Genomic DNA, 22984 nt, shown 5'->3' with positions numbered 1-22984 from the left:
ATAAATTTGTTAGTCTCTAAGGTGCCACAAGTACTCCTGTTCTTTTTGCGGATACAGACTAACACAGCTGCTATTCTGAAACCTGTCCTATTAGGGTTATCTTCTGGCTGGTATTTCATCAGCCTGGCCAGATTTTTTACGAATTTGCCATTTGCCAAAAAAAACATGTAATCTGCCGGGCTTTTCTTATGTGGGTCCAAAGATTTGCATTATTATCACACTACACTGGGATATCTAATGTTAAAAGTTTCTGTGTCCAGCTAAAGGTGCTGAAGTGCTTTCACTTCCACAGTTTAAGTGATAACAGATCAAAACTACTGAAAAGACAGCAGTTGTCTGCCCAACAACATGCAAGCGCACCCGCATGTGTGTGAGAGAGGGTTTGAGTCACATGAGAGTGAGGAGACTGGCAATGTTTTCAATCTTAACATCTTATCTGTATGTGTTATGTCTCTAGATACTATAAGGGCTTGTCTACACAGTGGAGGTGTATGCACTGCAAAGTCATTTTTTGTGACGAAACTCCTCAGTTGCAGTGCTGCAGTAGAAACACCTCGATGGGAGTCATAAGGCTTTTTACACAAAAGTTTTAGCTCCATAATGCTGGTGTAGACACCGTGCTTGATTTTTGTGCTATTATTGGTCTCTGGAAGGTATCCCACAATGCCCATCCTGACCACTCTGGTAAGCAGTCTCAACTCTCCTGCCCTGACGCCAGGTAAACAACCTTCCAGGGCCCCTCCCCCTTTAAAGCCCCAGGAATTTTGAAATTCTCCTTTCTGTTTGCTTGGCATGCAGAGCCCACATCTCATCCTCCCCAGTGGCCATGGTAGCTCCATGCAACAAATGATCTCCTGCTTAGAGCAATGCGGAGCTATCAGATCTAATGAGTGTTTGGGGAGAGTGTTACTCAATTTGCCCATTACTTTGGGGTAAGCTCATTTATTAGGGTTACTCTTCTGGGGGAGAGGGGGATATTCTGTAATTCTATCAATGCATTGCTTGTGTTACTTGTGTTTTCATATGGAGCTCTACTTTTCCCTTCTGCAAAGCCCCTCCCAATGGAGCTATCCTGCAGGTCCTAGATTCCCCAAGGCTGGGTTCCTCCAGCCCCAGAATCAGATGAACACACACACACACCCATATTAACAGTCTAAGTGGACTGGGTCAATCAGCACTCTCAAGCTGACCTCTTATAGGTCCCTGGATTCAGTGGGCTGTATGAAGCAGGATTTCCAGGCATCCACCCTTATATGCCCCTGGACTCAATAGGCTGAGCCAAGTAGCACTTCCAAGCTAACACCCTTATATGCCATAGGTACTACACCAGAACAGAGTAAGCCTGAGCAGGCTGGGTCGAACAGCACTTCCAGGCTGCCATCCTTATATGCCCCTGGACTCAGCAGACTGGGTCAAGCAGCACTTTCAAGCTGCCACCCTTATATGCTCCTGGACTCAATAGTCTGGGTCAAGCAGCACTTCCAAGCTGCCACCCTCATATGTCACAGGTTCAGCATGTCCCTATCCCCACTTTCACATTACAATTGTTCTGGTAGTAACCCACTTGATGAGTAAAATCCCACAGGATATTTGGGCATTGCAGGGATCTTTAGCTTAGGTAAGAGGAGCGTTGCTGCAGAGTAAATGGGGAAGCCAAAAACACAAAAGAGTAAAGTTCAAATAGAGAGGGAGGGAAGCAACCATCTTAACCATAAAAGCTATTTATTGAATAAACACAAAGAGAGCCTAAACAAACATAACAGTTCCATTATTAAAGATTATACAAGTTAGATATAGAAAACTATACCTGATCAAACAAATCAGGGTTAAAAAGTTATACCTGAGGTAGAAAAGAAAACAGAGAGAGAGGGAGATAGAGAGAGAGCTGGGGTCTCACAGATCCATGAAGCTTGAATTGGTTGGGGTTCCCAGGTGATGGTCATAGCTCAGGGTCCTGAGTGCTGGAAACAGGCAGAGCCCCCAGCACGATCAGGCAGGAGAAGATTAAGTCCCAGTGGAACTGATGCAGAGTTTGGATCCAGACATCAGTAATACTTACTTGAGCATGAGTAGGGGGTTTTTGTAGGGAAACAACAATGAGTCAAGGGAGAACACTAGATTTGTTTATGGGTAAACTGATGACTCAAGGGTTTTCTTTAGGCTAGACAACAGGAACTGATCATTCCTGGCTATAGGTGGTGTTCCTTCAAGGGAGCTCATAATGCTATCAGGCAGCTTCAATATTTTGGATATCAATCAAGGATGCATTACTAGAACTGGCCTGATAACTGCTGAGCTGGGTGTGAGCAGGTGGGTTCATTAACATCTGGAGCAGAGATCCCCATAATGCAGTGCTTCCTCGCTTTTCTGGTCCCAGAGTTCAGTGCGGTTCTTGCCTTGGAATCTATTCTCCATTCTGTATGCTAATACAGATGCCTCCCTGTCCCACCTTTGAAGCAGATCAAGCTAGGAGAGTTGCCTTAATCCTGTCACCCTTGTCAGGAGGGGTTAAGGTGTGTCTCCCACCACCTTTTTATTGCTTTCTGTAAGTCTTTCCTCTGACTGGTTTCGGTTCAAGCAGAGGCTGGGGGAGCGGGGTGTCCTTCATGACTCAGACAGGCTGGATACTGCACCCTGGTTCCCCAAGAACACAGAGCTGACTGATATCAAGAGGAAGCTGTCCAGTCCCAGCTGCGCTCCAGCCGTCAGAATTCCAGTACCTATGGCCAGCTTGCATAAAAAGGGCTGTGACTGGGACATGCTGCAGTGCAGGGCAAAGGTGAAGGAGCTAAGGCACACATACCAGAAGGCGAGGGAGGCAAACCGTCACTCCGGTTCTGCACCTCAGACCTGGCATTTTTATAGGGAGTTGGATCCTATCCTCAGCGGCTATCCCTCCTTCACCGCCAAGAACCCCATGGATACTTCGGCAGGTCAGGAGCCAGTGGAGGAAGTCATGGATGAGGAGGTGGAGGCAGAAGAAGATGTAGAGCCCATGTCAGGTATGTCCGGTGCTGCGTCCAGTCAGGAGCTGTTCTCAGCTCTGGAAGTGTCTAGCCAGTCTCAGCACATACTCTCTGGTGTGCCAGAAGCAAGAGAGAAGACCTGGTAAGTGGTTTTGCTTTATGAAGTTCTGAAGCAGGTTAATGGCAGAGAAATGTACAAGGCTGACTGTATTTCTGTGTGCTGGGTATTTCCCCATGCAGCTAGGCAGTATGACGGAACAGGGAGTTTATACACTCCAAGATTTCACGGGAATCCTCCAGAGATATTTCTAGGAAACTTTCCTGGAGGTACGTGGCAATCTTCTGCTGGAGGTTCCTTGGCAGAGCAGCTTTTGTTCCTTCCCCCATTGAGAGACACTTTCCCACGCCACTCTGCAATTAATTGGGCAGGGACCAAAGCTGCACACAGGCAAGCAGCATAGGAACCGGGGTGGAAGCCATAAGTGTGTAGCAAATGCACCCTTGCTTCCCTGCTTCACCTCAAGAGTGAGATATCTTCCATAATGAGGCCTGCTTGTGGAAAACGGTGGGAAAGTTTAGACTATTTCCCCCCATCAGTGTCCCGTGACCCTTTCAGATTTTATTTTTGCAATGAACAATGCCCATGCCCCTGGGTGCACTCATCATGCTTGGAGTGTTCACCAGCATGTGTGCTTGACAAGGGTCACCTAGAAAGTGATAGGTATGTTACCAGTGGTGTATTTTAATGCAATGTTTCAATGCTCGGAGTGTTGTTAACAATAGTGCTACTGTTTATTGTTACTTGTGCCTCTCCAGATATGACCTTGAAAGGCCCCCCTCCCCACACAAGCAGCAGAGCATCTGTGCCAGATAAGAAAATGCCTGAGAAGGAGCAAGGAAGATATGTTCCGGGAGGTGCTGCAGTAGTCAGAGGCAGAAAAGACTGAACGCAAGCAGTAGAGGGAAAGCACCAAGTAGGAAAGAAAAGAAAATGATGTGTACAATAGGGACACCACAGAGAGGATGATAAAAGTTTTGGAGTGGCAAACCAACATGCTGTGGTCCCTTGTAACACTACCGACTGAGCAGATGCATGCCCACCCTCCCCTTCAGCACAGTCAGAACTGTTTCCCATGCCCTCCCCAAACTCCACCCGTGCATTTCTTTCTGATTTCTGGGACTTCGCGCTTTCCCCTGCACTCCACCCCCACAGACAGCTTTTCAAATGACTGCTGAACTTATGCTCAGCTCTGAAAGTCAGCCCCCACAGTACCTTCTCCTCAAACAAGAATGTATGTGTCAATGTGTGTGCATGTGGTGTTGTGGTTTATTTGGCAATAAAGGCAAAGTTCTTTAAATGATAAGCACTCTCTGTTTGTTTCCATGCAAGTTATGATAGCAGATGGCACCTGCAAATCAACAGGCACTTTTATCAGTTCCTTACATTGAATCCTTAACAATCACAACTGGTTCCTAGCCTACCAAATGTAATTAACCATTGCTGTCCCAAGCATAGCAACAAATATTACTGGTTTTCATCTTCAAAATGTTGCCTCAAGGCATCCCTGATTCTTATTGCCCCACGTTGCACCACACTAGCCCTGGTATCTGGCTGTTCAAAATCAGCAGCCAGGCGTTGTGCCTAGGCAGTCCACTCCTGAGTAAACTTTTCGCCCTTCCCTTCACAAATATTACGCAGTGTGCAACACGTGGCTGTGACCATGGGAATATTTTCCTCACTGAGGTCTAATCTGCCATATAGGCATTACGAGCGTGGGTTTACTTGGCCAAATTCACATTCCATAGTCATCCAGCACCTACTCAGCTATGGCATTAAGAGGTATGCAAGGTCTCTAAGGTTCACTATGGGCATTTCAACATCCCCCATGGTGATCTTCTGGTCTGGAAAGAAAGTCCCTGCTTGCAGCTTCCTGTACAGGCTAGTGTTCCTAAAGATATGTGTGTCATGCACTTTTTCAGACCACCCCATGTTGATGTCAGTGAAAGGCCCACGGTGATCCACAAGAGCCTGCAAAACCATGCAGAAATACCCCTTCCAAATTGATTTACCTTGTTGTAAGGTGGTCCAGTGCCAGAACTGGAATATGTGTGCCATCTATCGCCCCTCCACAGTTAGGGATACCCATGTCTGCAAAGCCATCCACGTCATGCACATTGCCAAGAGTACCAGTCTTTCACAGTAGGATGCTGTGACGAGTTTGGTCACAGAAACTCTCTCAAGACTGTCATTAGTTGTGCTGGAAAACCACTGAGAGCAAACCTCCCTGCCAGAGAAGGCTTCCCTCCACTCCAGTCTTGCTGAGTTAGACACTCCAGTCAGCTACAGCACAGACCAAAAGGTTGGGCCATGCCCCCCTGCAATGCACAGAAACTAAGATTCACTTAGCCTAGGGGCTTCTCAGTTAACAGGGACTTTTCCAGCACCCAGTATTCAGTCTTTTTGGGAGCCTAAACTGCACATAAATCCATTTTACTCTGTATAAAACTTATATAGGGTAAACTCATAAATTGTTCGCCCTCTATAACACTGATAGAGAGATATGCATAGCTGTTTGCTCCCCCTGGTATAAATTACTTACTCTGGGTTAATTAATAAGCACAACGATTTTATTAAGTACAAAAAGAAGGATTTAATTGGTTTCAAGTAATAACAGACAGAGCAAAGGAAGATACCAAGCAAAATAAAACAAAACATACAAGTCTAAGCTAATACCATAGGAAACCGAACACAGGTAAATCACCCTCAGAGATGTTCCAATAAGCTTCTTTCACAGACCAGACTCCTTCCTAGTCTGGGCCCAATCCTTTTCAGACCAACGTTGTAGTTTATAGCCTGGGACCAGCAATCACTCACACCCCACCCATAGTTACTGTCCTTTGTTCCAGTTTCTTTCAGGCATCTCTTTGGAGTGAAGAGGCAACCTCTTGAGCCAGCTGAAGATAAAACAGAGAGGCTTCCAGGGCCTTTTACATTCTCTCTCTTGTGGGCTGAAAGCCATTTGTTCTCCTGTGCAAAATTACAGCAACAAGATGGAGTTTGTAGCCACCTAGGCAAGTCACATGTCCATGAATGATTCAGCTTTTTGCAGGCTGACGCCATTGTTTACATGTTAATTTGAACGGTTCCAGGGGAGCTCAGATGGGGATTGGTGTCTCCCAAAGTCTATTGTCAGTTAAGATTTTCTTGATTGGGCACTTACTCAGAATAGTCCTTTCTCAAAAAGCTGATCAAATGCTTCACTGATGCTACTTAGAATCAAACACATTGAGATACAAGTACATAGCCAATATTCATAATTCAAAAACAAAAATGATACACACATATAGATAGCATAATCATAACCAGAAAATTACAACCTTTCCATAGACATCTTATTTGACCTCTTTTGTACAAGATTTGGTGCAATTGTAGGACCTTGGTTGCAACAACAGTTGGGATTAATGGCCTTGCACACTTGCATTAACACAACCCAAACGGTTGACTTCTCCACTCCAAACTGATTCACAACTGACTGGTAGCAGTCTGGAGTAGCCAGCTTCCACACTGTGATCACCATACTCTTCTCCACTGAGAGGGCAGCTCTTATTTGGGTGTCCTTGTGCTGCAGGACTGGAATGAGCTCAGCACTCCGTTCTAGGAAGGGGGTTTTCCGCATCCAAAAGTTCTGCAGCCATTTCTCATCATCCCAGACCTGTATAACGATGTGATCCCACCACTCTGTCCTAGTTTCCAGAGTCCAAATGTGATGTTCCACTGTGCTCAGCTGCTCCGTGAATGCTAAAAACAATCTAAGGTTACTGCTTCCTGTGTTGGGCACCACGTTAGACAACTGTGACTGCCGTTGCCTTCGTAACTTCAAGAATAACTCCACTGCCATTCGCGATGTTCTAGTAACAGCTAGCAGAGCAGTGGAGATCAGCGTGGGATCCATTCCTGCAGATAGATGTGGCGGGGTGAGTAGAAAACAAGGGACATTGAAGAATGCCACGAACTGAAGATGGAATGCTAGGACGGAAAGCAGTGCATCATAGGGCACTGAGCCAGGACCCATGATGCACTATAATCCCCTTCACCTTCCCACAAGACCTAGCGGCAGAAAGGGGAGAGCTGCACTGTGGGATAGCTACTCACACTGCACTGCTCTCACTGTTGATGCAAATGCCCCAGTGTAAACACACTATGCCACCAGTGGGTTCTGCAGGAATTGATCCTAGGCCTGGTGCATTGGACATTGGCTGGTTGAGTATTAATGAGAGAGACTGCTCCCTATTGATTCTCCACTGAGAACTACTTTTTAAGATCTGTCAGTTACCCAGTGCTTAATAAATTGAGGGTGCTTTAGTGACAGTGTATAGTGCTAATTTTTAGTCAGAATGTCATGCAAGTCAAACAGTTACAAAAGTCTAAGTGTATTACATTTATGGAAATAATTATATTCCTATCCTTTTATTCTTTATTAATTGAATCCCCTACCAGCTTTTCCATTATTCTGCCTGGGATTGATGAAGGCCAACTATCCTATAGGTACCTGGATCATCCAGCTTGCCCTTTTTGTTTACTGGTGCAACATTATCACTGTTCCAGTCTTCCACAATTTCCCTGGTATTCCATGACTTATTAAAAATTAGTATCAATGGAGCAGAGATCTGCTCAGACAGCTTTTTTAGGGCTCTTGGATGCAAGTTATCCAAGCCTGCAGATTTAAAAATGTTTATCCCTAGTAGATATTAACATCTTCTCCAGTTATTAATGGACTGGAAAGTACTTCATCATCCTCAAGGCATACATACACATTATCCTGCTTATTTCCAAATACAAAAGAAGAAATATTTATTGAACACTCCTGCCATTTCTATGTCAGTATTAACAATTTTACCATCTCCATCTAGTAATAGGCCTATACCATTGCTAGGATTTCTTGTTTTCCTAAAATACTTAAAAAACGTATTGCTCTTAGCCCTGCCAGGCAGGGATTTTCTGCTGACATCTTTAGCTTCTGTTATCAGTTTTCTATACTTCATAACTTCTAGTTTATATTGATAGCTATTCAAGTCCCTTTTTCCCCATTTGTTATATATTGCTTTTTCATATCTTATTTCTGCCTTCACTTCACCACTGAACCAGGATGGACTTTTTGATCCAAAATAGGGTTACCCAAGTTGAGTGCAATACCTTATGAAGTACAAAATTATCATCTATACTTCTGTGTAAGGTGAATCTTGAGAAAGTTAAATACTAGGACTTTCAAGCACTTAAAAAAATTAATCACAATTAATTGCACTGTTAAACAATAATAGAATACCATTTATTTAAATATTTTTGGATGTTTTCTACATTTTCAAATATATTGATTTCAATTACAACACGGAATACAAAGTGTACAGTCCTCACTTTTTATTTATTTTTTATTACAAATATTTGCACTGTAAAAATCAAAAGAAATAGAATTTTTTAATTCACCTAATACAAGTACTGAGTTATCATGAAAGTTGAACTTACAAATGTAGAATTATGTACAATAAATAACTGCATTCAAGTGAAACAAATATTGTAAAATACACTGAACTGGAGCCAAAACAGGGTCAAACAGGGTCAAAATTCTTATCAGACACCTGTTTGAACAACAACAACGTGGTAAGTTCATCGATATTAATGTGCAGTGAGGTCTGGAAAGATTCACGGATGCCAGGATCTTTGGAAACTCCAGCTGTGAAAAACTATAAAATGAAACTATGCAATGAAAAATGGAACTTTTGCCCACAGGATCACTATGGACATTAATGTGGTTGTGAATCCTCCTGTCATTCTGGTTTATGAAATTTTTTAGTGTATACTTGGATAAGAGAAAGGAGCTGTTTAACTATAACCTGAGTAGCTGCAGAATGACAGTGAAGTCTTCATATGGTAGACTGAAGAGAAGGTGGCAGTGTCTCATGTCAAGGCTGGAGGCTTCTGAGCAATATCTGCCTTGTGTGATAGACGCTTGCAGCATTTTGCACAAGGAGATGCTTTCAGTGACAGCAAAGGAGAGAGCCTCACCAAGGGCTGCGAGGCAAAGGTGGAGAGACTTTCTGAATGTGTGAACAGCCGAGAGAGTGACTCTGCAAAATGGCCCAGCTGGTCAGGCAACTGGGCTCAATGATGCATTCTGCTCCTACTTTGAGGCCAGCATGTAGTGCAGGAAAATTAATGCACTGTAACCACAGAAAGGAATACAATGGATATGATTTGTGTAACAATTATGCTATTAGGGATTAATGTTATTAGTCAGGAGCTGAAATTTTTCAGTCTCAGTGTTTGGCATGCTGAAGTGATCTTGGCAGTCTGGAGAAATCATCTCTTGGTTTCCATGATGGTTGGGCACCTTCTGATACTCTAGTCAACTGTCCAAAATCCCATATCAGGGTTTGGGGGTGGCATCCTTGGCAAAAATCCAGGCCATTTTCTCATAGTAGGTGCAGGTAGTGGGAACATTATCAGAGGTCTTACTTTTGTCCCTAGCATTTTTATAATTCTGCTGGAATTCCTTTGCTTTGGCATGGCTCTGAGCCTTCTCCTGCATTTGCTGTTAATATGGGCCTGAACATGCTCTTTTCCCCAGTGGCCAGTGAAGTCCAGGACCTCTAGACAGAACCATATGAAGATATTGCACATGGCTGCTATACTGGACATGAGAGTCCAAGAGTGTGAACTTGTCACAAGCCGGAATTTCAAAGGGGAATCTCTAGATATGTGTCAGCATTTAAACATGGAGGTGAAATCTAACCAAGATGAACCTGGAGTAGCAGAGGGCATACAAGTAAACAGATAGGCTAGTGCAGGTGTGAAGCAATGCAGTGTGGGATAGCAGAGGGCGGACTGCCTGAAACAGCAGTTAATCCAAAATAGGGATGCCTCCACATAAACCTTGTAACATTCTGAAATAAGGCCACATTTACACTACGAAGTTATTTTGAGCAAGTTATGTTGGCCTAAAGCCTCTGCCATTAGTACAGCACTTATATGTGCGCGTACTTGGCTTCTCGTGTCAGCAGTGCACCAGGAGTGCTAGTACCAATGCACAGTGCAGTGCACCATGGGTACGTATCCCAGTGTGAATCCAGCCATTTGGGAAGTTTTGGCAATGCATGATGGTGCCAAAATGAGTTGTGCCGGGATGACTGGGAGCCTGGGGTCAATTTCCCAACATGCAACAGTCTCCATCCCACAATGTTGTCTGTATTCCATAATTTTCATGCCTTTTTTCAAAATCCCACAAACCTGCATAGCCCTCCTCACTATCCGCCATCTCTGACAGAAGCATGGAGCCTTCCCAGCTTTGCATTATTGTCATGAGCATTGCAAGCACAGAGTACACAATCCTGCAGTATTTGCAGAGCCACAGAAGAACCGAATCAGTAGGGAACATGACGATTTCATGGAGGACACACTGCAATGGGACATAGCGAGAACCAATTCAAAGTTGTTGGTGGTGTTCACAGAGTAGCTGTAGATGGCGGGGAGCCACTTCTAGGCCCGAGAAACTAACATTGATCAGTGGCATCGCATTGTAACAATGGCGTAAGATGATGAGTAGTGGCTGCAGAACTTTCAGATGCACTAGGCAACATTCCTGGATCTGTGTTCCGAGCTCTCCCCAACCCTCCAGTGCAGGGACGCCAGAATGAGAGTCGCACTAAACAGCAGAGAAACAAGTGGCGATCTCACTGGGAAAATTTGCAATGCCAGATTGCTACTGGTCAGTCGGAAATCTATTTGGAGTTGGGAAATCCACTGAGGGGCCATTGTCATGCAAGTACGCAGAGCCATTAATCACCTCCTGCTACACAGGACTGTGACTCTTGGCAATTTGCAGGACATAGTGGATGGATTTTCAGCAATGGGGTTCCTGAACTGTGGCAGAGTGATAGACAGCATGGATATGCCTATTTAAGCACCAGACCACCTTGCCACAGAGTACAGAAAGCGTTACTTTTTTATGGTAATACAAGCATTGGTGGATCACTGATGTTGCTTCACCCACATAAGAGTGGGCTGGTCATGGAAGGGAACACAGGACTTTTCAGAAAGCTGCAGGCCGGGACTTTCTTTCCCAACCAGCGGATTACCATTGGGAATGTTGAAATGCTAACAATGATCTGCAACCCAGCCTACCTGTTGTTCTCCTAGTTTATGAAGCTGCCACACCAGTCATCTAGACGACACAAAGGAACAATTCAAATAATGGCTTAGCAGGTACAGAATGACAGTTGAATGTGCGTTTGGTAGGTTGAAAGGACTCTGGCATTGTTTACTCACAAGACTGGACCTCAGTGAGAAAAATATCCCAATGGTCATAGCTGCCTGCTGTGTCCTGTATAATATCTGTGAAGCAAAGAGGAAATCTTTCTGCCTGGGTAGAGGATGGAGGTAGAATGGCTGTCGGCTGAGTTTGAACAGGTAGACATAACAGCTATTAGAAGAGCTCAAAGCTCAGGGCGGGTTTTGAAAGACCATTTTTACAGTAAGCCACGTAATGTGTTTTGTTGTACTGTGCTCTACACAGCCCTGCTCTTTTGTGGCCTAATAGGAATCATGTAGTGATTGCTGTATGTACAGAAATATAATGCTGTCAATATATCTATTAATTTTGTTTATGGCTTATTCTATGAGTTGTGGCACATTGTCAGTAACAAGTAATTGGTTGCTTTCACAGCTGTTAAGCACTTGGTAGTAGATGTTGCAAACAAAATACAAAAGAGTTATGTTTTAAATAACAGACATTCATTTTGTACAAGAATTTAGTGGAAAAAAGGAAGTGACATTTTAAAATAAATATATTTAAAATAAACTTACTGAAACTTAAATGAACAGAACAGACTTATGAAAGGGAAAGAACATTCATGCCTATTTCAGCTACATCTACACTAACCATCGCTTTCACAGGTAAGTGTATGTGAAGCTGTGATTGTCTTTCGTATCCCATGGGGTGGAGTGGCAGGGATAGTGAAGCAGCCTTGGATGCCATGTGGAATGTTGAAGAGGACAAGGGATACAGAGAGGTCCCAATACTGAGTTCTCAACGGGCTGCAGAGGGAAGCGACCATGGGATTTTTGAACCTGCAGGTCCACCAGAGTCTGGAACATCTGAGTTTGCTGCTTGAGAAGCCTGATTATGTCCTGGTGCATCTCCCTCTCCTTTTCCTGCACCCTCCTCCTCTCCACTCTTTCCTTGTCCCCAGTGTTCATTCTGCAGTCCCTGTGCTCAAAGTCCAGTGCAGCACTGACTTGAAGAAGCTCAGTGAACATGTCATCCTAAATCGTCTTCTTTCTCCTCCTCATCTGGGTCAGGCATTCTGCGGATCTGGAGCGGAAGACCCTCAAGGCTGCAGCAGCTGCAGATAAACACATAAAGTTACCACTGTCAGAACAGTCACTATGGAAACTGAAATTTAAGATGCAGAACTTGCTCCCCTTGCTCCCCTAAAGTTTCAAGAACTACAAGCTCATTTTCACTTCTGGCTGGGATTGCTTATGCATGGTGCCAGTTACAGCACCAGCCATGGTGAGTATGGCCCATCAGTGATTAGGGAAATGAGGAGAGAATTGCTTGGTTGCATAAAACTACTAACATAGGGCACTGACACTGGATACTGGCACCTTTTTCCACAGGTTCTGGTGATTGTAGCTGATATCTCACTCCTGGTGGTAACAAAGATACAGAGAACACAGCTGCTGCTGGCATCCTGAAGCCACTTGTGCCTGTATACTGCTAGGCTGTGTATTGCAATGGTGCCTGCCAATGTTATCACTGAGTGCCGTGGGAAATTGTCCTACCATAGAGGAAGAAATGAGGCTGCCATCCCTAGAACCCTGAGGCAGAGTATTGGAGAGCACCTCTGTGAAAATTTCATCAAGATCTCTCAGGAGGATTCAAGGGACGGCCCTGTGTACATAAACAAACTGCTTTGCATGCTCCCACTCCCCGCACCTAACTCTAGAGGGGACTGAAAAGCAGATAACTCTACTTCTCTTGGTTCTTCTAGCACGAGAAAATTAATGAAAAGTCAAAAGCTGCATCCTGCTATTTTGAAGGAGCCCTCACTGGAATGGAAAATTTATGTACACGCTTACCTGAGGTTCATTCCCCTGCATGGGGCTTGCCCATGCTCTATTGGCAGGACTGGCTGGACTGCAGCTGGATCCAGTTGTCTGTCTCCCATCCTTCTCCTCTTCCTTGTCCACCCCCTCCTCCTTTCTGTTCACAGCAGAGACCTGTGACTTGGGCTCCTTGGAGATATACATGATGCAGCTCTTTGTAAAAGTGGCAGGTCTGCGGCTTGACACTGAATTGATTGTTGGCCTCCTGGTATGCCTGCTGAAGCTCCTTGGCTTTCATGCATCACTGCTGCTGGTCCATCATGCACTTCTCCTGCATACCCTGAGCACAGCCTCTTCTCCCCACAGGCCCAGGAATTCCAATATATCTTGTCTCCTCCAGGTTGGAGCACATCTGGAGTGTGCCGCTGGCATGGTCAGTTGCACACAACAGCGGAGAGCTGCTAGGTGTGCTCTCCAAGCTAGTCAATCAGGAAAAGGAATTTCAAAAATCCATAGGGCTTTAAAAGGGAGGGGTGTCTTCCAGTCTATATGACCCTTGGGCAGTGGAGTTCACAATGGTGACCAGAGCAGTTAGTGTGGGACAACTGCTAGAGGACCATTAGGGTTGACAAAGGTAACACAGTGTCTACATGCGTGCCGTGCCAACCTCTGTACATAAACCTTGGCTCAACACCACTCTGGGAGGTGGTGTTACTATGTCGGAATAACAGGCCACTTACTCAGTCGGAAACAAATGTAAGTGTAGAGACATGCACAACTGGGTTGATCCAAGACTCTTTACATCAACATAACTTGTAGTATAGACCAGGCCTAAGAGTTAAGTTGCTTCCCAGTTAAAGTGGGATAAGATGCCAGCTAAATAAAAAAAGAACTTTTGTGTGTCAATGTAAGGGAGTTTATGATGAAAAACTGAAATTTATCTATATGGAAAAAAACTTTTCTGTGCAGACAAGCCCTTAGCATTTATAAGTTAATAAATTAGTTTACTAATGGAAATTAATTAAAATGGGTTCTTTAAGAAATGTATTATCAGTTGTCTGACTTCTTTTTAATATCTGGAATAATTCACAGATTTTAAGGCCAGAAGTGACCATTTTGATCTAGTCTGATCTCCTGCATAGCACAGCGATAGAATATTACTCAGTGACATCAGGCCCATTACTTCTGGTTGAGCTAACAAAAACAGAAAAATGCAAACTCTTCAAACTCCAAAATACAGTTAAAACTACCTGAAATTTTATGCTTGGCTATATTTGAAGATGGTGTTTTTTGTTTTTCTTTTTTGTTTGATCACTTTTGCCATTATTTTCATAAATGACAGTTTCTCATTCTACTTCAGAAAATTTGACAGTGAACTGCCCTCTTTCAGAATGGCTGTTATCTCCTACTGTTCTCAGTGGGATTGAGGCCACATGCTGTGCTTAGCCAAAATGGCCACTATCTCCATTCACTGGCTTCTCATAGTCCTCTTCTCCATTTTCTGATAGCATAGGGAAACACCATCTTTTGTGAGGACAACTTGGTTTCCCTCCCACAGGGAGGGAGTACCTGTTTTGTAAGAAGGAATCTTAATGAAAGGTAGCCTGTGGCCTCAGGCCCATTAAAGACAATGGGAAATGGTGGCCATTTTGAAATGTGACTCGTCATCTGTTTCTGTTAAGGAGATTTTATTCTTCAGCCTCTGATGACAGATACATTTTCAGTTATGAAAATGCCAGCAAAAATAACTATTAATCTTCAATACTTATTTTAAAACTATCACCCACTGCACCAGATCTACCCAACAGAGAAGACAAGAGGGAATAGAAAACTTGCAGTGTGTATGAACAGTGGTCAGAAACTAGGACTTGTGTGTGCAGGGGAGTATAGAGAACAGTAGGGAAGAAGAAAATGGGATATATCTCCTGCTGACTTGCACTGCTCTTGCAATGCAAGCTGCTGTAAACCTAGTTTAACTGGCCAGTATGCTCTGGCTGCTTTGTGTTGCTCCAGAGCAGCCTAAAGCAGCCACAGTGTACCGGTGAATCAGACTCTAACAGTTACATATTTCTAATGATTTCCAGTTCATACGACATACCTACAAATCATTAGATGAATCTCAGAGAATCATTGCTTTTGACTTTCTTGTTCAGCATTCATGTTGACATTTTTAATAATTTCAAAAAACAATCATAAACACCCATATGGAAATTCCCAGCTGTGAATGTGGAGTTAAGGTTCACAATGCTTGACAGTAATTTAAGGTAAAATATATTACAGAAATGTTGTGATTATCCCAACCTCAAACATTACAAACCCAGGCACTTCAGAGATAAGTTTCTAAATTTAAAGAAATAATAAAATGGCAAAGTATGGAAATGCATTATAGGGCACAGCTTCTCAAACAGGGTTGGGGCTGAAACCAGGTGCCCTGAGTCCCGGCGCCGCCCCCCTCCCCCTCCGCAGAGCTGAAGTGGAAGTTGTGGGCTGAAACCACAAACCTCATTTCCCCCTCTCCCTCCTCCTGGGGCTGAAGCTGGAAGCCAGGTCTCTGCTCCAGGGGTGAAGCCCCGAGCCCCAGTGCCCTCCACCCCCGGCTGAAGCCAGAATCAGTGGGGCTGAAACCCCAACTCAAGCAGAAGCCCTGAGCAACAAAGGTGTTGCTGCCCAAAACTACAGTGCCTTACCCAGAGTGGGGCAGCTCCACTCCCTCACCTCCGCCTCTCCTCCAGTCCTCCTAAGGCTTTGCCCCCTGGCCAGGATGTAGATAGAGGGGAAGCTGGAGCCAAGCGTTGCGGGGCAGCGGCTCCTCTGGCTGGTGGTGCCAAGGAGCGGGCAGCCATGACATTCCCCTGTCTGCTGCTGGTGCCCAGGGCTGCAGCTGCTCCTCAGCTCCCAACCCCCTTTGACTGCTCACGCAGCCTGTAAGAGCTGCCTAGGGTGGGGGACCTAGCTTTGGGGCCAGGAGAGCCCTTGGGGAGCAGCCACCCCAGGGGGAGCCCTCCTGGTACTCAGCCTTTAGCTACCCCTCTCCCTGCACCCTGAGCTACCCCCCTGCCCAACCACAACCCCTAGATACCCCCTCCCTGCACCCTGAGCTACCCCCTGCCTGAACCCTCACTGCACACAGTCTCGAGCTATCCCTTGTTAGTACCCTGAGCAGTTTTCAAACTTTTTGAGCTGAGCCCCGCTTTGAGTTATATGTTTTGGTTGCATCCCTCCACAATCCAGACAGGGTGGGTGGCCTGCTGAGGTGAGTCAGGGAGTTGAGGTGGTGCTTCCTCCCTGGACCCTGCTGTGCGGACTAGCTCAAGCCCCACCAGCCCTTGCCACCCCAAAATAGAAGTCAACCTACACCTGCATGCATAAGGGTCCCACCCCTGGCCCAGAGCCCCGAATCTCCCTCTCCCGCCCCTGCTGGGCCCTGGAGTTTTTATAGCCTGTTGAAGGGGACCTCGGAAAGAAAAAGGTTAAGAACCCCTGCTACAAGGCATCCAAACAACCATAACTTCATCCTGAAGAAATAAAGGTGGGAAACAAAAGAGAAAGAACAAAATCTAATGTGTCTTTAAAAATCAGTTTGATTTAATCTGAAACCACAAATATTAAAATACGTTAATCATATGCTCATTGTGTGGTGTCATTATGGGGTAGAGTTATGGTTATTTGGGTGCACTAATTGTTCATATCCATACCTTAACATATTTGGATTTCAATTTAGTTTAATCTTAATTCTGAATTTCCTAGATTTATAGTGATTTGTTTTGGGATAATTATAAACATCTCTCATACTTTACCATAAATTACTTATATGTTCTCTCAAACTTAGCTCCCTCTTAATGTAGTCATCTTAGAATTTAGATTTTTTTGAGGCTACATTAAACTGGAATAATGACTGTGAAACCCAGTGTGCTACACAATCAATAAATAAAGTACATTCAAACGTTAATTTAAAATGTAATTTAAAAATACAAACGTGAGATGACTAAGCCAGAGAAGGACATTATACATTACATGTAACTATCAGTCAAGACTTTTCTTCCAGTTACACCAATGTATATCAGGAGTAACTCCATTAAATCAGTAGGTTTGCATCAGTATGAAACTGGTATGACTGGGTGGATAATCAGTTCTTTCATCTTTACAAGTATTTTGAACTTCTGCTGAGAAAGGTTTGGCCAACACACAGTCCACACAACACATGAAGCTCACAGAGTTTAACTATGTTGCCTGGACCAGGTGTGGTCTACAGAGACTGCAGGTCCCATTATAAAATGCTCACGTGCCCCTTTTTACTAGAGGTTCTGGGTCAACATATAGCATTGCATAGTAGCCATGGAGCTATAGCGGGCCGAACCTTCATATGCAAAATGAAAACAGTCACAATCTGCTACAGTTAATGTTAATGCACATGAAGCAGAGTCCTCAGGCTCCTAGTATATTTACTCTCAAGTGTAGTGAATATCACTTCGGCTGTATCTTCCACACTCCCTCTGCCTAGAAAGGACAGAGATGTGCCATTACAATTTTTGGTTTAAAACTATGACAAAAGAAAATCTGTTACCTTTTCAGATTCACCATTGCCCAGGGAATGCCTGTGGGTGTGTTAAATGCCGGAAGGAGCTTTCCTGCCAGCTGCACTGCTTTGAGCTTGAACACCTGTGACAGTAGACAGAAGGATGAATTTCTAACAAATCTGGTTTTCTTTAGTTTACTATAAATTAAAGAGAGATTGTCACTTTAAAACATATATATCCCCCTGATCCCATTAGGAAAACTTTAGATTATCAAAACCAATTTTTTTTCCTGTTCTCTATTCACGTTAATGATTTCATTTTTATTTGTTCACTTTCCACATTTCACTAAGATTTGAACATGAAGTTTCAATTTTGAGCTTTCATGTTCAACAATGCTGCTTCTTGGATACACACTGAAGAATATGAAAAAAATCCAATTACTATTATTTGCTGTTGTAACTATGTTGGTTCCAGGATATTAAACACACAAGGTGGGTGAGGTAATAGCTTTTATTGAACCAACTTCTGTTGGTGAAAGGTACAGGATTTCAACCTTACACAGAGCTCGTCTTCAGGTCTGGGAAAGGTACTCAGGGTATGACTACACTTGCAACTTCAAAGTGCTACGGCGGCAGCGCTTTGAAGTGCGAGTGTGGTCCCAGCACTGCATGTACTCCACATCCTCTACGGATGTAGCTTGCAGCGCTGGGAGCCGCGCTCCCAGTGCTGTGGCACTGTTTGCACTGAGGCTTTACAGCGCTATATCATGCAGTGCTCAGGGAGGTGTTTTTTTCACACCCCTGAGCGCGAAAGTTGCAGCGCTGTAAAGTGCCAGTGTAGTCATGGCCTCAGAATGTCACAGAGACCATTAACTCCCCACTTCACCTTGAATAGTCTCTTGCGACCTGTTAACTCTTCATGCTTAACAATCTCTTCTACCTTGTATTTGGCTGTAACACTCTGAGTACTTTTCCCAGACCTGAAGAAGAGTTCTGTGTAAACTCAAAAGCTTGTCTCTCTCACTAGCAGAAGTTAGTCCAATCAAGATCACGTCGCCCACCTTTTTTCTCAATTAATATTAGGTATTTGAAAACACCTTCAAAAACTATCTTTAAAAAAATCTCAGCCTAAGATTTCTCCCTAAGTCTGATTTCCCAGAAGGATTAATTCTGCTCAGTCTCTAGTGTAGGTCCCTCTTGCCTCATAAGAATGATTCCAAACCATTTTCTATATGGCTGGAGCTAACAAAGCTCACCTAACAACAGTCAACAGTAATTAATCTGCATCTTTATGCAGTATTCTAGCACCTGAATTTAGGGTGGTTCACCTATGCAGGGTTCTGGAACCAGTCATATTGTCACAGTATCTGTGGAAACCACAGCGGAGCCTATGCTTGTTCCATTTTGTATTATTAAATGGCAAAAAACTTAGTTAACCCAGAGTTAAGGTCCTAAAATTGATCCCTATGGAACTCTGCTGGAAACACCCCCATTTCATGATGATTTCCCATTAACTACTACTTTTTCAGATAAGTCAGCCAGTTCTGAATTCATTTAATATGTGCTTTATTGATCAGGGCCAACCAGAGGATCCAGGGGGCCTGGGGCAAAGCAATTTCGGGAGCCCCTTCCATAAAAAAGTTGCAATACTATAGAATACTATATTCTCGTGGGGGCCCCTGTGGGACCCGGGGCAAATTGCCTTACTTGCCCCTCCTCCTTCCCCTCAGGCAGCCCTGTTATTGATGCTGTAGAGTACTAATTGTTAATCTTTTAAACAGAATGTTTTTGGCACTGAGTCAAATGCTTTACAAAAGTCTAAGGGTATGGCTACACTTGCAGCTGTACAGCGCTGGGAGTTAAACCTGTCTTCATACAGCTGAGTAGGGAAAGCGCTGCTGTCTGTCCACACTGACAGCTACCAGTGCACTGTTGTGGCCACATTTGCAGCATCTGCAGCGGCGTTGGGAGAGGTGCATTATGCAAATTATGCAAACCTTGCAAATTCTGACCCCCTCCCCTACTCCTCTCTCACTCACTGAAAGCAAACAGCAGTTTTTTTCCTCACAGACCAGATAAGCAGCCACTCCGAAACAGACCCCCCCCCACTCGCCGCGCTGCTTCTCTTCTCAAGCCCCCTCCCTTCCCCTCTCCTCAAGCAAACACTAGCTGTGAGCGTTCCAAAGGGAGCCCCCCTGCCTCTGCTCATTCACAGCAAACAGTGGCTGTGTTTGTTTTTTTGATAAGCAGTTCACAACAAAACAAAGAGAGGCATCACAACAAAACAAAGAGCAAAACCTTCACTTAAAAGGATTATAGGAAGCTTCTGGAGGTCAGTCACAGCGTACTAAGATTATTCCCTGTTTACATTGGTGCCCCAGCACTGCAGCAGCAGCGCTATTCTCTTTATTCTTCTCGGGGAGGTGGAGTACAAGCAGCGCTGTAGCCACAGAGATACAGCACTGTATGTGCCTTGCCAGTGTGGACGTGGAGTGAGTTATAGCGCTATAAAGCCACCAACAGCGCTGTATCTCTCAAGTGTAGCCAAGGCCTGAGTGTATTCAATGGCAAAAAGCTACATTAACACAGAGTTAAGGTTGCTTGGTGGCATGTTGTGCCGTTGCAGAATGTTGAGTTGAGCAAAATTCAAACTTCTGAAAATCAGGAAACAGTCAGTTAACATTGCATGGGCAACCTTAACTCTGCCCTCTTTCAGACGTGTCCCAATATGCCCCATTAACACATATACCTTTACTCTGCCAACCCCACAGTTGATGAAATGTACCAGCTCTTCACCTCTTTTTACAATCTGTTCCCTCCCATCCACAAGATTCCATTTAACACTATTAAAGGGCGGGAGAGGGCTGCTCATGCTACCTTCTCTTTATGCTCTTTGAACAATGCCTCAATATGCACATAGCACATACTCACCCTGGCTCATGACATTATAAGATTCAGGTTCCAGATCCCAGTGTAATTCACATACAATCAACTCCCCAGAAAGAATATCATATGTGTACAATTTAAAAACCACTTCACAGCCTTTTACAACTTCCTTACACTTATTCACAGGATATTATCTCAAGATACATTTTGCTTAACCATAATTAAAGCACTAGAATCCTCGCATAGTCCCACTCACTGCTGACAATATCCTTTGTAATAAGTATCAGAGGGGTAGCCGTGTTAGTCTGGATCTGTAAAAGCAGCAGAGAATCCTGTGGCACCTTATAGACTAACAGACGTTTAGGAGCGTGAGCTTTCGTGGGTGAATACCCACTTCGTCAGACGCAGGTAGTGGAAATTTCCAGGGGCAGGTATATCTGCTAGCAAGCAAGCTAGAGAAACGAGAGTTAGTTCAGTCAGGGAGGGTGAGCCCTGTTCTAGCGTAGAGGTGTGAAAACTCAGGGAGGAGAAACTGGTTCTGTAATTGGCAAGCCATTCACAGTCTTTGTTGAGCTCGAGAGCATGATGTGTCAAATTTGCAAATGACTGAACTCATGTAGTTTCTCTTGAAGTCTGGTCCTGAAGTTTTTTTGCTGCAGGATAGCCACCTAAGTCTGCTATATGTGGTCAGGGAGGTTGAAGTGCTCTCCTACAGGTTTTTGTATATTGCCATTCCTGATATCTGATTGTGTCCATTTATCCTCTTCCGTAGTGACTGCCCAGTTTGGCCGATGTACATAGCAGAGGGGCATTGCTGGCATATGATGGCGTATATACATTGGTGGATGTGCAGGTGAATGAACCAGTGATGGTATGGCTGATCTGGTTAGGTCATCATAGCCACATGGATGTAGAGGGCTCTCTACACAAACATCCCACACACAGATGGATACAAGCTGTTCGAACAGTATCCCTGATGAAGCACAGCACAACTGGCTGCTGAGCTCTGTGCCTTATACTCACACAACAACTATTTCAAGTTTGATGACAATATATACCTCCAGACAGTGGCACTGCTATGGGCACCCGCATGGCCCACAATACGCCAATATTTTTATGGCTGACCTGGAAACACGCTTCCTCAGCTCTCGTCTACTCAGCCCTTCTCTACCTACGCTACATTTGATGACATCTTCTCATCTGGACCCATGGGAAGGAGACTCTAGAAAATTCCACCACGATTTCAACAATTCCACCCCACATCAACCTCAGCCTGGACCAATCTACACAGGAGATCCACTTTCTAGACACCCGGTGCACATAAGTATTGGTCACATTTAACACACTATATCAAAAACCTACCGACCCGCTACGCTACCTTCATGCCTCCAGCTTCCATCCGGGCACATCACACGATCCATTGTCTACAGCCAAGCACTGAGGTACAACCGCATCTGCTCTAACCCCGCACAGAGAACCAACACCTACAAAATCTCCACCAAGCATTCTCAAAACTACAATACCGCACGAGGAAATTAGGAAACAGATCAACAAAGGCCAGACTTGTACCAGAAAGCCTCCTACTGCAAGACAAACCCAAGAAAGAAACCAACAGGACTCCATGGCCATCACTTACAGCCCCCAGCTAAAACCCCTCCAACGCATCATCAGGATCACAACCCATCCTGGACATGATCCCACCTTTCCGGGTCTGTGGGTGGCAGGCCAATCCTTGCCCACAGACAACCTGCCAACCTGAACGTATTCTCACAGCAACTGCACACCGTACATAGTAATCTCTAGCTCAGGAACCAATCCATGCAACAAACCTCGATGCCAACTCTTCCCACATATCTACACCAGCGACACCTATAGGACCTAACCAGATCAGCCATACCATCACTGGTTCATTCACCTGCACATCCACCAATGTAATATACGCCATCATATGCCAGCAATGCCCCTCTGCTATGTACATCGGCCAACCTGGACGTCACTACGGAAGAGATAAATGGACACAAATCAGATATCAGGAATGGCATATACAAAAACCTGTAGGGCGAGCACTTCAACCTCCCTGGCCACACAATAGCAGACCTTAAGGTGGCTATCCATGCAAGCAAAAAACTTCAGGACCAGACTTCAAAGAGAAACTGCTGAGCTTCAGTTCATTTGCAAATTTGACACTTCAGCTCTGGCATCAACAAAGACTGTGAATGGCTTGCCAATTACAGAACCAGTTTCTCCTCCCTTGGTTTTCACACCTCTACTGCTAGAACAGGGCTCACCCTCCCGACTGCAACTAACCCTCGTTATCTCTAGCTTGCTTGCTAGCATATATATACCTGCCCCTGGAAATTTCCACTACCTGCGTCTGACGAAGTGGGTATTCACCCACGAAAGCTCACGCTCCTAAACGTCTGTTAGTCTATAAGGTGCCACTGGATTCTCTGCTGCTTTGTAATAAGAGCCTTATGCCCTGATACTGACAAAGCCTACACAGTTCTGCATAGA

The 22984-nt window shown here is 44.5% G+C and overlaps 1 protein-coding gene across 1 annotated transcript in view; it reads right to left on the bottom strand.

Moving 5' to 3' along the window:
• Window positions 1–22984, bottom strand: part of MAN1A2 (mannosidase alpha class 1A member 2) — a 334119-nt gene that overhangs the window by 105276 nt on the left and 205859 nt on the right. Inside the window, exon 6 of the mRNA XM_075071704.1 lies at window positions 17633–17727. Within this exon, the coding sequence (XP_074927805.1) occupies window positions 17633–17727 (95 nt within the window). The remainder of the gene's footprint in view (window positions 1–17632; window positions 17728–22984) is intronic.

The sequence above is a fragment of the Chelonoidis abingdonii genome, chromosome 1, assembly GCF_003597395.2.
Source record: "Chelonoidis abingdonii isolate Lonesome George chromosome 1, CheloAbing_2.0, whole genome shotgun sequence".
NCBI lineage: Eukaryota > Metazoa > Chordata > Testudines > Testudinidae > Chelonoidis > Chelonoidis abingdonii.
This window is presented reverse-complemented; position numbering and strand designations above follow the sequence as displayed.